The 13904-nt window shown below is 48.7% G+C and overlaps 6 protein-coding genes across 6 annotated transcripts; 4 read left to right on the forward strand and 2 right to left on the reverse strand.

Annotated features, from left to right (window-relative positions):
• Positions 1 to 194: 194 nt before the first annotated feature.
• N7503_004610 (uncharacterized protein) lies at positions 195 to 1847 on the forward strand (the record flags this gene model as incomplete). Its single annotated transcript, XM_057064157.1, has 6 exons — positions 195 to 318; positions 379 to 536; positions 596 to 792; positions 845 to 997; positions 1047 to 1326; positions 1383 to 1847. 6 exons carry the CDS (start codon positions 195 to 197, stop codon positions 1845 to 1847), a joined length of 1377 nt encoding a protein of 458 aa, XP_056921900.1.
• Positions 1848 to 2458: 611 nt separating this feature from the next.
• On the reverse strand, positions 2459 to 3991 carry N7503_004611 (fungal specific transcription factor domain-containing protein; the record flags this gene model as incomplete). Its single annotated transcript, XM_057064158.1, has 2 exons — positions 2459 to 3856; positions 3935 to 3991. 2 exons carry the CDS (start codon positions 3989 to 3991, stop codon positions 2459 to 2461), a joined length of 1455 nt encoding a protein of 484 aa, XP_056921901.1.
• Positions 3992 to 5016: 1025 nt separating this feature from the next.
• N7503_004612 (uncharacterized protein) lies at positions 5017 to 6037 on the forward strand (the record flags this gene model as incomplete). Its single annotated transcript, XM_057064159.1, has 2 exons — positions 5017 to 5351; positions 5401 to 6037. 2 exons carry the CDS (start codon positions 5017 to 5019, stop codon positions 6035 to 6037), a joined length of 972 nt encoding a protein of 323 aa, XP_056921902.1.
• A 699-nt stretch (positions 6038 to 6736) lies between these two features.
• Positions 6737 to 10493, forward strand: N7503_004613 (putative NRPS-like enzyme; the record flags this gene model as incomplete). The annotated part of the gene is made up of 2 exons (XM_057064160.1): positions 6737 to 6964; positions 7011 to 10493. 2 exons carry the CDS (start codon positions 6737 to 6739, stop codon positions 10491 to 10493), a joined length of 3711 nt encoding a protein of 1236 aa, XP_056921903.1.
• A 420-nt stretch (positions 10494 to 10913) lies between these two features.
• N7503_004614 (O-methyltransferase) lies at positions 10914 to 11859 on the forward strand (the record flags this gene model as incomplete). Its single annotated transcript, XM_057064161.1, has 3 exons — positions 10914 to 10946; positions 11010 to 11774; positions 11824 to 11859. The coding sequence occupies 3 exons, from the start codon at positions 10914 to 10916 to the stop codon at positions 11857 to 11859; spliced, it is 834 nt and encodes a 277-aa protein (XP_056921904.1).
• Positions 11860 to 12232: 373 nt separating this feature from the next.
• On the reverse strand, positions 12233 to 13675 carry N7503_004615 (putative phosphatidylglycerol specific phospholipase C; the record flags this gene model as incomplete). The annotated part of the gene is made up of 2 exons (XM_057064162.1): positions 12233 to 13039; positions 13094 to 13675. The coding sequence occupies 2 exons, from the start codon at positions 13673 to 13675 to the stop codon at positions 12233 to 12235; spliced, it is 1389 nt and encodes a 462-aa protein (XP_056921905.1).
• Positions 13676 to 13904: the final 229 nt, after the last annotated feature.

The raw sequence follows: 13904 nt of genomic DNA on the forward strand, positions 1-13904 counted from the left end.
TCCGCTCATTTCCGCCCCCTTTGCGGGAGGCGGATATGGTGAAATGAAATCCGGGGCGACAACCCCGCCTCCACATTACCAGTTCACTAGCAAAGCTGGCTATTTGCGGGGAATTGAGTGAAGTTGAGTTATATATTCCAAGCTCCTTGGCAGCACTGCCCAGGGAGCTTATAATTCTCTTATCAAACCTAATCATGGATGTCGATAATCTAAAGGATACTCAAACCGGTCACTTGGAGGTATCTCCGAAGTCCATACCGGCGGAAACTGGATTTGAAGGACTCACAGCAGAGGAGACTAAGAGACTGGAGAAAAAGCGTGAGTGTTTTCTAAAAATCAAAAATGAGCAGAAGTTGACCACGCATCAAATGTGTACAGTGGTTAGGAAAATCGACCTACACCTCATATCATCGCTATGTCTTCTTTTCATCTTCAACATCCTTGATCGTTCCAATATTGCCAATGCTAGGCTAGGGGGTATGCAAAGTGATTTGGGTCTCACTGATACACAGTATCAAACTGCTGTTGCCATAATGGTGAGTATTCACATATGTTGGAGTCTCACTCTTTGATTCTAATTGAGAGTTCTGCATAGTTTGTGGGCTACCTGCTCGGCCAGGTCCCAAGTAATATTATTCTCACACGTATCAAGCCATCACGATACATACCCACTGCGATCTTTATATGGGGTGGAATATCCATGTGCGCAGCAGCGACCCATAATTTCACCGGGATAATGATTGTTCGTGTTTTGCTGGGCTTTGCGGAATCTCCTTTCTTCCCTGGTGCTCTGTACGATCTTCAACCCTTCATATTGGCTATCACTCTACTGACGGTTGCCCAGTCTCTTGGTAAGCTCTTGGTATAAACCACAGGAGATCGCACCCCGCGTTGCGGTGATGTATTGTGGTAACACGATTGCCAATGGATTTGGTGGAATCCTTGCTGCTGGTATTTTGAGTGGCTTAGATGGTGCTGCAGGCTTGGCAGGATGGAGGTAAGGAGCTTCCTTTCCTACTTGATTCAATATGTTAACAACAGTGAAGGTGGCTATTTATCATCGAAGGAGCTGGAACGATGGTTGCAGGAATTCTGGCCGTTCTACTTCTTCCAGATTTTCCTCGTTCTGGTCAGCGCAAATGGCTTTCAGAACAGGAACAGCGATTTGCCGAGTGGCGGCTGGCTCAAGCTGCGAATGATGAGATCGATGAAAATGGTCCTATAAAAGAGGCCCTTGTTGATGCAGTTACTGATCCGAAGGCGTGGATGCTTATCGCCATTCAGATCTGTCAGCTTACATCTCAAACGTGGACATACTTTTTCCCGGTGAGCTCTCTATACTTGGATCATGTTGATTCACATATCTAATCAGCCTCCTACAGTCTATTGTCAAGACTCTTGGCTTCAACAATATTGTCACCCTGTTGATTACAGCGCCCGTATATGTGTTTGGCTTTTGTTCTTCGCTGGGCAATTCCTTCATTGCTCAATATACAGATAAGCGCGCCGTCTTGATTATCTGGCCTCTCATTATCGATATCGTGGGAAATATAATGGTAATCTCAACAACCGCTACTGCGCCTCGATATATTGGTATGTTTCTGATGTGCGCGGGTTCTTACTCGGCTTTCAATGTTGTGCAGGCTTGGATTGCGAGCACTGTACCACGTACCCGAACAAAGCGAGCTATTGTCTACGCTATGGTTAATCTGTTCGGAAACTCGTCGAATATCTATGGATCGTACTTTTTCCCTACCTCAAGTGCGCCTCAATATCGGATGGGTGGTATCATTCTGTCTTCCTATCATTCTCGCAGCTGTTTTGGGTTTGTGGTTAAAGGAAATTGAATCAAAGGGCAACTGAACGGGAAGATATGGATGGCCAGATTCGGTACAAATATCTTTGGTAGGACTTTTACTGAGACTATGAACGTTGGCATGACTCGCAAGCTATGGGAAATGGAAGCATGCATCTATATGTGTCTGCTCTTTTTTCAAATGCCCACAAGGTCTGATACGAGATTATATCTATGGAAGTGAAAAAGGTCAATTACGTATTCATCTCTCCACAGTAAGCCGTGAATACAAGTGTTTCATTCTATGTATCTTGAGTTTCTTTATTTTAAGGCTCTTTGCAAGGTAGCTAATCCTCTGTGGCACCCAGGACCTCCATATTTAGTTCCATTGGAAAGGAGAATATATTTTTTGAAAGAAAATTTCAGTTGGTTCGCTCGGGTCACAAAGGTGTTACAAAAGAACAGATGATATACAGGGAGCAGACTACACAGTACTGGGTACTAGACGCTAGCCTTGTAAGGCATGAGCTGTGCAGAGAAGGGACTTTGTTCTACCAATTGATACAGCCCCGCAGATGCATTAAATGTTGTGATAATTCGTAAGTGCTGTTGAAGGGTCAGTATGTGTTACATGCATGATCCAATGAAGAAAGAGTAATTGTCTTACATGTAGGAAGGCGATCCAATTGGGGCCAAAAATCCAGAAATGGTTGCTCTGTAGGCCCCATTGTGGGGAAAAAGAGTTTCAATCCCATAGAGCGCTGCTGATTCTTGAAGATCTGCATTTAATGGGTTTCCCAAGAGCTGCTGGGAACATTCCCAGTCCAATGGTGACTGCTCGGCTGTGATTCCAATCTCGGGCGACGCTTCGGCCGATGAGCCTGCTCGAGACCGCGGGTTCGACTCTGGGCCTCGGCTAGGCCGAATGGAAGTTGGATGGCTCTTTGCGACATTGATCAGCCCGATAATGTGCCTGTGACATTCGGATTTTAGGGCATCTAGCACAACTGTGTACCGCCAGGCAAGGGAATTCATCTCAGTGGCTCGCCCAAGGTAGTACTGCGTCTTTTCGGCCAATTCATATAATGAGGTTTGAGCCAGTGCTTGAGTTGCCGATTCATTAGTGTCACTTTCCGTAGCCCAATCAGGTGGAATGCGTCCTTTCTTAGAGTTGATGAGGTAAATGTAAGCGATCGATAAAGCGTTGAAAGCGATGTACTGTGTATACCAAAAAGTTGGCAACAATTGATGTTCTTGGACGAGCTCCAGAATCAAATCAAGTGTTTTTTGCGCGGTGGTGATGCAATGTAGAAGACTTCTTTTAAGGACCGGATTTTCTGGCTCCTCAGAAAGGTCAAAAAGAAGTAGTGGGCGTGTCACGAACATAATAGCGTGATAATGAGCGAGTCTAATGACTGTCAACTGCCTTTGAAATATCGAGATGAGGCTACTGGGACAGACTGAGTCACCGAGTAATGGTGGAAGCGCGGACTGCCATTCTTTGATTTGCTCCAAGAGGGTTATCATGCTGTCCATATCACGGGTCTTTTCAGTGGATTGAATCGAGTATAGCTCTTGAGCAGCTTTGCCCAGGATACGTGATAGCTTCGCATGACAAACTGGGGCATCCATCAAACAATTCCTAGCCCGGGATGAGCCAGACTGCGTTGACCCGATGTTCTCGTCATTGATGAGCGACGGGTATTCTTGATCAATATCTTCTTCCCGAAGAAGTCGTGGTCGACCCAGTATGAGGCTGAGGTATTGATCTAGCGTAAAGCAACACCAAAGCAAGCGCTTAGAGCATTGAAGAGTTATTTCAATCGTGGTAGAATCTAAGCGAGCCTGCTTCCGGTGTACTCCAATCGTCATCAATAACTGCACCGTTTGACCAAAGTTGAACCAGGCTTGATTCATCCGTGAGGTGCCAAGAAGATATAACACGGTTAGGAATCTTGCTTGCGCCGATTCCAGAGAAGGCATGCCCGTCTCTTTAGATAGTATCTGTTCCGCTAGCTGGTAATATTCCTCACATTTTTGCCAGTCCGATTGATCCGTTTGCTGTTGTGTATTTGCAGGAGAGGGAGTCGCCGATAACGATGCAATTGCACATTGTAGCAGGATTATTGCCCTACATACCAATGAAACTTCCGCTGTTGCTGGCCCCGGCGTAGTTGCTGACTCTTGGCTAAACATGAAGTTGACCCAGTTTTCCACGGTTCCCTGGTGCAATATCCGATAGGTCGGCGATGCAAAGTCGAAATACCGCCGCACTAATTGGTCCACAACATTTCGGGTAGGCCATTGGATCTGAGAGGGGGAATTTGTGGAGCTCGGCGGTCACCAAATGAAAAGATGGAGGCATAGGCATCTTCAGGTGTTGGAGGAAATGGAGGTTGACCGTGTTCCTGGTGATGAAAGTCTCTGACAGCTCTATCCAGAAACGAGTGGGCTGAAGTAGGGCCGCGATACTGGCCACCCACATCGATGGGATCATCACGGCTTGAGTTCGTCAACGCGGGACTAGGCCCGATGGGTAAAGGTTGGCTCGCAGGTGGACGGAAACCTGTCGCCGTCTCCGCTTGCCGAGCTGATGGGGGCGGGCGTGCGGCGGATCCTCGGTGATATGGAACATTATATGTACATGTCACACCGATCCGCACACAAAACCGACATGGGATATCTCCGGTGCAGGCTTTCTTTCGGGCTTTGCAGGAGTCACATGCCCTAGTCACCTTGCTTCTGTTCTGGGCTACTCGAGATAACACCCTTCGACGATTCATTCGTTCTTCCTCTGTTACACCAGCCATCAATTGCGGCATGTGAGACTAATCTCTTGTCTGACCTCGGGGTAGGTGAAGAGAGATTCGTTGCGAGCGGGTTGTTTTCCGCCCTAGCCCCACCGTCGGATAAATGCATATTTCCGAAACCCGGGGTAAACAAGGCTTTACGGCCCACTGACAAACGTCATGGGCTTTACTTGCAAAAATTGGCTCATGAAAAATGAAATGCATGTGGAAGGTTTCGGATATCGCTCTCGTTTGAATTGGAGAATTCTCCGACTATTGTTCTTCATTCACCGACCTTTTTCCGACTCGTTCAAGTATACCCACGGAAGGTGGGGTCCCTGTCCTTTTCCAAAGACTTCAAAGGTCAACGAGATTCTCAAGTTTCTCAATTTACATTCTCAATCTCGTTGATTCCGGTTTGAACATCACAAAATGGCTATCACAACACACTTTACCCTCAACACCGGCGCAAAAATCCCCGCTGTGGGTTTCGGCACTTGGCAAGCAAAGCCTCTGGAGGTTGAGAATGCAGTTGAAGTTGCACTAAAGCAGGGTTACCGTCATATTGATTGCGCTGCCATTTACCGCAATGAGATGGAGGTTGGAAATGGCATCAAGAAGTCTGGCGTCCCACGGGAGGAAATATTCATCACTGGCAAGCTGTGGAACACGAGTCATGCGCCCGAAGATGTCGAGCCGGCATTGAACAAGACATTGAAGGACCTTGGGGTTGACTACTTGGATCTCTACCTCATGCATTGGCCTGTGTATGTTTTATAAAGCCCGATTTTTCATCTGCTGCTAACAAATCAACAGTGCCTTCAAAGCCGGCGATAAATGGTTCCCATTGAACGAAGACGGAATTTTCGAACTTGCAGAAGTCGACTACATCACAACCTACAAGGAGATGGAGAAGCTTTTGAAGACCGGAAAGGTCAAGGCAATTGGTGTCTCCAACTTCAACATCCGCCGACTGGAAGAGCTGCTGGGTCAAGTTTCCGTCGTGCCCGCTGCCAACCAAATCGAAGCCCACCCATACCTCCAGCAACATGATCTACTGAAGTTCTGTCAGAGCAAAGGAATTATCGTGGAAGCCTACTCCCCTCTCGGTAATAATCAGACTGGAGAGCCCAGAACAGTTGATGACCCGCTGGTGGCCCAAGTCGCTAAGGAAACCAGAATGGATCCGGGCCCTCTGCTCGCTAGCTGGGGTGTGCAGCGCGGTACTGTCGTTTTATCCAAGAGCGTCACACCTTCTCGTATTGAGGCCAATCTCAAGGTGCAGACCCTTTCGGATAAGGCTTTTGCGCAGTTGACTGGTCTGGAGCGACACAAGAGATTCAATTTCCCGGCCATCTGGGGTTATGATATTTTTGAAGAGGCTGGGGAGGAAGCGGTGCGCAAGGCGGCGGTTGCTGCTGGTCCGGTTAATAAGCTGAAGTTCACTGTTTAGAGGGATAGCTCAAGATGAAATTAAGATTTATCAAATCCTGACTTCGATGATTACAAGCTACATAATAGAGTAATGCGCATATATTAAAGACACTTTCACTGATCTCACATCTCCTATTTTCTTTATCTGTAGAGACCTAATCTATCTACTCTTTGGCACCAACTAGTACCTTTCCCGAACATGCTTCCCCCTCGAAACTATCCTCCACTAGTGGAAATGTTCCATCTATGATGATCGGAATAATCCCTTCGTGAGCTTTTGGGCCCTATAAATAGCGTAAAACTCAGCATCACTGTTATAGTATTTTTCATGACTGAATGAACCCTCACTAACATGAATTACCAAGTGAGCCTGGCGCAAACTTGATTTGTATTTCCGCAACATATCCGCCGCAGTGTGGGGTTTGCAGCGGAAAACCACAAAGCACGGATATGTCTGCCAGAATCCTTGGCGGATCTAGGACAATAAGTGAAACTACGGAAATGATCCTGTGCGGGGTGAATAGATCGCAGTCTACGTTCTCCACAATCGGATATGCTCTTCGGATTTTATGGCTGGTGGATTGAAGCATCAGTTGATTATAATCATCCAAGAAGCAACGAGATGAGGATTTATCACCATCTCAGAACCTCATGCAAAAAGTTTAAGAATTTTTAGTCTATCTTTCTTCTTCGGCAGCTCTACCAGCATTTCATGACCATGGCTACTTCAATCCTTTCTCCGACCCTGTTGCCATTACCAACCACATCGCCTTCGTCGATGACTGACTCGGCAGTCAGAACAACCACAACCGCGCCTGTTCAACCAGATGAAATCTATACAATCGATGGCCTTCTGCGGGCCAGGGGAGTGGGCAAGACTGCCAATGAGCCCATAGTCGCATACCCTTCATCTGCGACCAACTATATCTACCACACGCCGTACGAGGTTGGTATTTCTCAGAACCACTGTGGATCAAACTAACACTTCACAGTTAAACCAACATGTTGAGGCAGCCGCAATCCATTACTCTAAAGAGATTCCACAGAGACTCTCATCAACCGACTCGGTTCAGGTAGTCGGTTTACTAGGCCCTTCTGATTTTGAATACCTGATCACACTACTCGCAATCTCGCGCTTGGGACACACTGTTCTCCTTCTTTCAACACGTATTGCCGAAGACGCCTACGTCAGTCTGGTCGAAACTACAAAATCAACCTTCATCATCACATATCCGAGTTTCCAGGCTGTGGGGGAGACTGTCTCCAAACGCACAGGTGCCACCCAAGTTCCAGTCATGACTCCCTTGGACCCAGCCACAGTTGCATCTTCTGCTGCCCTTCCAATCGCAAACCTGCACGGTCCAACTGAAAACAAGCACATCACTTGGGTTATCCATTCCAGCGGCTCGACAGGTCTGCCGAAGCCAATCTACCAGACACACGCCGGGGCCCTGAAAAATTATGCCAATAACTTCGGGCTTAAGGGCTTTATTACCCTACCTCTCTTTCATGCACATGGTATCAGCTGTCTTTTCCGTGCAATCCATTCCCAGAAATTGATCTATATGTATAACGCCAGCCTGCCACTCACTGCTACATCACTACTTACGACGCTGAAGGAGCATCCTGATATCCAGGTTCTCTACGCAGTACCATATGCCTTGAAGCTCTTATCGGAGTCAGAGGAGGGCTTGAAGTGCATGGCCCCACTTGAGCTTGTCATGTTCGGGGGCTCCTCCTGTCCGAAGCCAATCGGTGACCTTTTGGTCCAGAATGGCGTTCGTCTTATCTCGCACTATGGAACCACTGAGACTGGGCAGCTGATGACTTCTTTCCGGGAGAGGTCTGACCTTGATTGGGATTACGTTCGCCCCGGTCCATCCTTGCTGCCATATCTAAGGTGGGAAGAGCAACCAGATATGGATGGAGTCTATGAGCTTTGTGTTTTGGAAGGTTGGCCCTCTAAGGTGGCTAGTAACCGACCGGATGATTCCTATGCGACCAAGGATCTTTTCGAGAAGCATCCCACGACCCCTAATGCTTGGCGGTACTATGCTCGACTGGATGATACTTTGGTTCTTGAAAATGGTGAAAAGGCTAATCCATTGACGATCGAGGGTGTTGCTCGAAAGAATCACAATGTTGCCGAAGCGATCGCGTTTGGAAGTGGTAAGCCTCGCCTTGGTCTGTTCGTTATTCCATCGGAGAAGTCTCCTTTCTCGAACGATGCGGAGTTGGTTGATGCTATCTTTCCGGAAATCGAAAAATGCAATACCGAGTCTCCTGCTTATGCATATATTTCTCGAGATATGATTAATGTTCTCCCGAGAGACACTGAATACCGCAAGACGGACAAAGGAACTGTCATCCGATCTGCGTTTTACCAGCAATTTGCGGAGCGCATCAATGAGATCTACGATGCCCCAGACATGGCGGGTAGCTTGGTTTTGGAAGGTTGCGCCCTTGCCAGCTTTCTCCGAAGCACACTCCTGGACATCGCCCCATCTATTGATCCTTCTACCCTGGAAGAGACGACTGATGTCTTTAGTCTGGGCGTCGACAGTCTACAATCCATGCGACTTCGGGGTGCCATTCTGAAAAGTCTTGATCTTGGAGGTCATAAGCTAGGACAGAACTTTGTCTTCGAGAACCCCTCGATATGGGCAATGTCTGAGGCAATCCAGAGTTTGCGCAAGGGTCAGGGGTCAAAAGAGCAGACCCCTGTCGAGCAGAGAATGCAAGACTTGATTGAGAGATACAGCTCCAACTTCAAGATCCACACGCCTATTCCGCGCGATCTCGATGGAGAGTACATCGTGCTCACTGGCGCTACTGGATCGCTGGGTGCGCATATTGCAGCTCAACTAGCCCAATCTGAGAGTGTCCACAAGGTCTACTGCCTAGTCCGTGCCAAAACTCCTGCCGCTGCTCGCAAGCGCGTTTCTCAAAGTTTGCGCACCCGTGGACTGGCTTTCAGCCTACCTCCTGCCGCCGGACGAAAGATTATCGCTTTACCCGCGGACCTGTCCAACTCGGACAAATTTGGTCTCGAGGAGGAAACTTTTTCCCAGATCAAAAAATCAGTTACAGCAGTCATTCACTGTGCCTGGTCTGTCAATTTCAATTGGGCTCTGGAGAGCTTTGAACACAGTTGCATTGCAGCAACTCGTAACCTTCTGGATCTGTGCCTGAGTGCTGAAGGACCCCGTCCTGCCTCCTTTGCATTCTGTTCCTCCGTAAGTACTGTGGCTCGGACACCGGGTAACTGGGCTCCAGAGGCGCTACCCGAATCATTGAGCTATGCCCAAAGTATGGGATATGCCCAGTCGAAACTTGTCACAGAACATATCGTCAACAGGGCCGCGTCACAAACGGGCATGACAGCACGGGTTCTGCGCGCAGGTCAAATCATCGCAGATACGGTGAATGGCATCTGGAATACTACTGAGGCCATTCCGATGATTCTCCAATCTGCGAAAACGATCAAAGCGCTACCGAAGCTAGACGATGTGCTATCCTGGACGCCAGTCGACATCATGGCTTCTAGTATCATTGATCTAAGCCTGAGCCCGGCTGCAGCGAACGTCTTGAATGTCACCAATCCAAACCTGAGCCACTGGTCCACGCAACTTCTCCCATTACTGCGAGAAGCAGGACTAGGATTCGAAGCACTTCCACCAAAGGCATGGCTTCAGCGTCTTCGTGAATCAGACCAAAATCCTGAAACCAACCCAGCCATCCGCCTCCTGGAGTTTTTCGCCTCAAAGTACGACACCGATGCGGCCAGCCGTGTCCTGCTATACGATACAAAGAACGCACAAGAATCATCTCCATCTTTGTCTAAGGCAAGCGGGCTGGATAAAATCCTCGTCACTAGATTTGTCCAGTACTTCAACCATGCCTGGACCCCGTCTTCTACCCCAGCTGTAGCCCGGGACATAATCTTCCTTATCGGTCCAGCAGGATGCGGCAAAACAACCGCTGCTACAGCCCTAGCCCAGAAGCTCGGTATCCCATCCATTGAAGGTGATACTCTCCACTCGCCTCTGGCCCGCCTGAAAATGGATAGGGATATCCCTCTGCAAGATTCCGATCGATGGGATTGGTTGGCCCACAGTCGGGGAGCGGTAATGGATCGATTGCTCAGTACATCTGCACCTGCTGTTGTGGTGACATGCTCGGCTTTGAGGACTATTTACAGGGATGAGTTAAGGCGGTTATCGCAGTTGTTGGGTTTACCTGTTGCCATTACTTTTGTTTTGCTCCATGTTGGGGATAAATCTGTCCTTAAGGATCGAGTTCTTGAGCGGGAGGCGGAGGGGCATTACATGAAGTCTGCTATGGTTGATTCGCAGCTTGAGTTGTTTGAGATACCTTGTGATGAAGGAGATGTGGTTGTGGTTGATTCCGGTGTGGGTAGAGAGGAGATGTTGGAGAATGTGGTGCGGGTGGTGCAGAATGTTTTGGAATCATGAATATATCTCTTGTTGTGCTCTATATTTTAGACATATTTTATCATCGCTTTCGAGTCTCGTTGTATGCGTTCTTAGTATCTTTCTGTTATATGAGGCATTTATCGACTGGCAAGCTGGAGAGCAGGCATGGGTGCAGCTCGGTATAACCCTTGCATTCTATTGGTATAATGTTTGGTCAATCACATCAAATAGCAGATTAATGACATGATCGACGTCAACGGTCCCGGGACTCTTGACTCCGTTCCACGAGCTCGGCGCTAATAACCCAAGTGGATCGAATTCGGGGTTTATCCCCGAGATCGCGTATCTCCATCTCCGAGAGAGGGGTGTATAAAGACCAAGATCGTTCCAACTTGATCTATTCAAGCAATTGTCCATCGGCTTTTGAAATTCGCATATTCTTTTTCTTATCAATTCAAAATGGGCTCTACTGAGCCACGTCCCCGTGTCGAAGTAAGTAACTCACCTGACCACCGTACATACCATAGGGCGATATCCTAATGATAATTCTTATAGGCAGGCCGCGAACCCGACCTCCTAACATACATCTGGGCTCTCCCCAACTTCCATGAACTCGCAAATAACCCCTCAAAGGTCCTCGATGCAATCGACAAGTTCAACACCGAGGAGAAACGTCTGATCAATATCGGCCCCAGAAAGGGCGTCACGATCGACAAGATAATCCAAGAAAGGAAACCATCCACCATGGTCGAGATGGGTGGGTACGTCGGTTACTCTGCCATCAGATTCGGCGAAGCTCTTCGCCAAGCAGGAGGCAAGAAATACTATTCGCTGGAAATCAACCCTATCAATGCATCTGTCGCAAAGATGCTTATCGAGCTTGCTGGGTTGCAGGATATTATTACTGTTATTGTTGCGCCCAGTCACGAAGCACTTGCGCAGCTTGTGCAGAATGGTTCAATTGAGCAGATTGAGATATTGTTCTTGGATCATTGGAAAGACCGATACCTGTATGATCTGTGGTTTGTTGAGAGACTGGGTCTGCTGAATAAAGAGTCCGTGATTGTTGCGGATAATATATCGCCTGAAGCTGGACGGGGCATTGCTTATGTTGATTGGCTCAAGGCTACGAAGGCTGAGAAGGAGGAGACTCTCAAGGCACATGAGTTCTCGGATGACTTCAAGAACCTGGATCTGGCTAAGGTTATCAAGGAGAAGGGGATTAATGACGTGGGCGTTGATTTGGCAAATGTGGAGGGTGTTCCGAGTCATGTCTATGAGACGGAAATTCATCCCTTTCAGGGCCATAGTGGGCGGATGGTATGTTTTACTCGGCTTTGGTTCTATGCGATGCTGACTTTTCGAATAGGATGGTGTTGCCATTTCTAAGGTGCTTAGCATTTAGAAGTACTTCTCGCTTGATGGATGCTGATGATCGCAATTACTATCACGTTTGTGGATACCTTGGCCTCGGAGGTTAGGCTTAGCCCCACTTTTGTGACAAAGTACGTGAGTTAAAGGCTTTTCTGGTCGGTAGATTTGAGTATCAATGACTTGTTGAAATTCAGTTCTCTATGTTTTCCTACATAAGTAACTCGATTCTCTGGTACTTGATACTCTTATCAGTGGCATCGCATAACGTCAAATGTGTATAGCCTCTTCATTATTTGCGTTAAGCACAATTAATTTCATCAAATAACGTACATCATCTGAGATCATATAAAGCAATTATGTATCATATTTCCATCCTGTCACCCTTCATCACCTGAAGCACAAGCTTAGACAGCCTGGGCAAAGGTGTGGGGGTTGGTCAGAGTGGAGGGAGCAGAGGAACGAGCCTTAGGACCAATCAGGTGGTCAAAGGCAGGCGATTGGGCGACACGAGGAGTGAAGTCCTCCAGATCCCACAGGTATCCGAGGGTCTTCAGGACGGAGGTAGCACTGTAAGACTCGGACTTGCCGGTAACGGGGTTGGTACCGTAGTTCTCAACGTGGCCCTTGGGGGCGTAGGGAGAGATCAACCAGGTGGGCATACGTCCACCAAGACGGTCGAAGTTGAAAGTGTAGCTCTCGCCGTTATTGGCAGTCTCGGTGTAAGTCTTGTTGTCGGGGCGGACGGCAAGAGGGGGAGCAATGTGGTCGAAGAATCCACCCGTCTCATCGAAGGTGAGCAGGATGAGAGTCTTGTCCCACTGGGGACCGGCGCGGACGGCATCGTAGACCTGCTTCACGAGGACCTGACCGAACGAGACGTTGCCGGAGGGGTGCATGGAGTTGGTGTTGGCGCCACAACAGGAGGGGTTGACGTAAGAAAGCTGGGGGAGCAGGCCCAGGTAGGCATCCTGGTAGAAGTTCTCCAGGGGCTTGACGTTGCTCTCAGCATTCTGGGCAGTCCAGTTGAAGAACAGGGAATCGGGCAGGAAGGCGCCGTTGGTGCCGTCGTAGTTGCGCCACGAGATACCCTTCTCGGTGGCGACCTCGAAGATGCTGCTGGTATCAACACCAGAGACAAGGAAGCTCTCATCGTTCTCACCGTGACCGTCGGCGGTACCGGAGACGGCACAGAGACGGTTGGGGTTGGTGGGCTGAAGGGCTGGTCAGTTTTTGTAGACTTGGGCTAAATTTTGGAAATCACTTACACCGGGCACACACGAGTGCCAGTAGTTGAAGGTGGTAAACTCATCAACAAGATCCACAAGAGTGGGGATCTCGTCCTCAGAGTAGTAACCCATGACCTCCTCGGTGGCACGCAAAGCGGAGATGGCCGGGTAATAACCCATCTGGCGCTCGACGAAGCCCTTCAGGCTAGGCTTCAAGGTGCCGTTGGCAATGGCCTCATTGTCGGGAGTGTAGGTGCCGTACATCTCGAAGTTAACACCAGTCAAGGAGTGGTCAGGGTCGTGGATAACGGAGTCGTAGTCCTTGTACTGGCTGTACCACTTCTTGCTGTTGGTCTCATTGACCAGCTGGGGGTTCCAGAAAGGACCATTGTTGACAACGTTGTCCAGGCCATCCTTGTGAACACCACCGAGGATGTTGTCGAATCCGCGGTTCTCCAGCAAGATCCAAACAACATTCTCAATCTTGTCCTTCAGGTTGGCAATGGACTCCTTGGAGCCGGACTTGTAGCCCCAGGGCTCGGAGGTGCTACGGGGGGCGACAGCAGCGCCAAGGGCAGCACCCGAAAGGCTGAGAAGAGGGACGACAGTGTTGGCCTTCATGATTGAGATGGACCTGCAAGGTAGAGAAGGGACTGGGCTGGAGTACGAGAATCATTTCCTTTGTGGACGAATCAATCGCATTTTATACCTTCATGCCGGGCAACGTCCGCATGCCACGAGGTCGCGTCTAGCCGGGCGACCCGTCGAGATCTCGTTAGCTCGTTCTTCTTGCAAGGCAAATGACAGATGGAGAATCTCTTCACATGTCTCAGCGATGGATGATTATAGG

The sequence above is a fragment of the Penicillium pulvis genome (genome assembly GCF_028828015.1).
Source record: "Penicillium pulvis strain IBT 33274 chromosome Unknown contig_23_segment0_segment0, whole genome shotgun sequence".
Lineage (NCBI taxonomy): Eukaryota > Fungi > Ascomycota > Eurotiomycetes > Eurotiales > Aspergillaceae > Penicillium > Penicillium pulvis.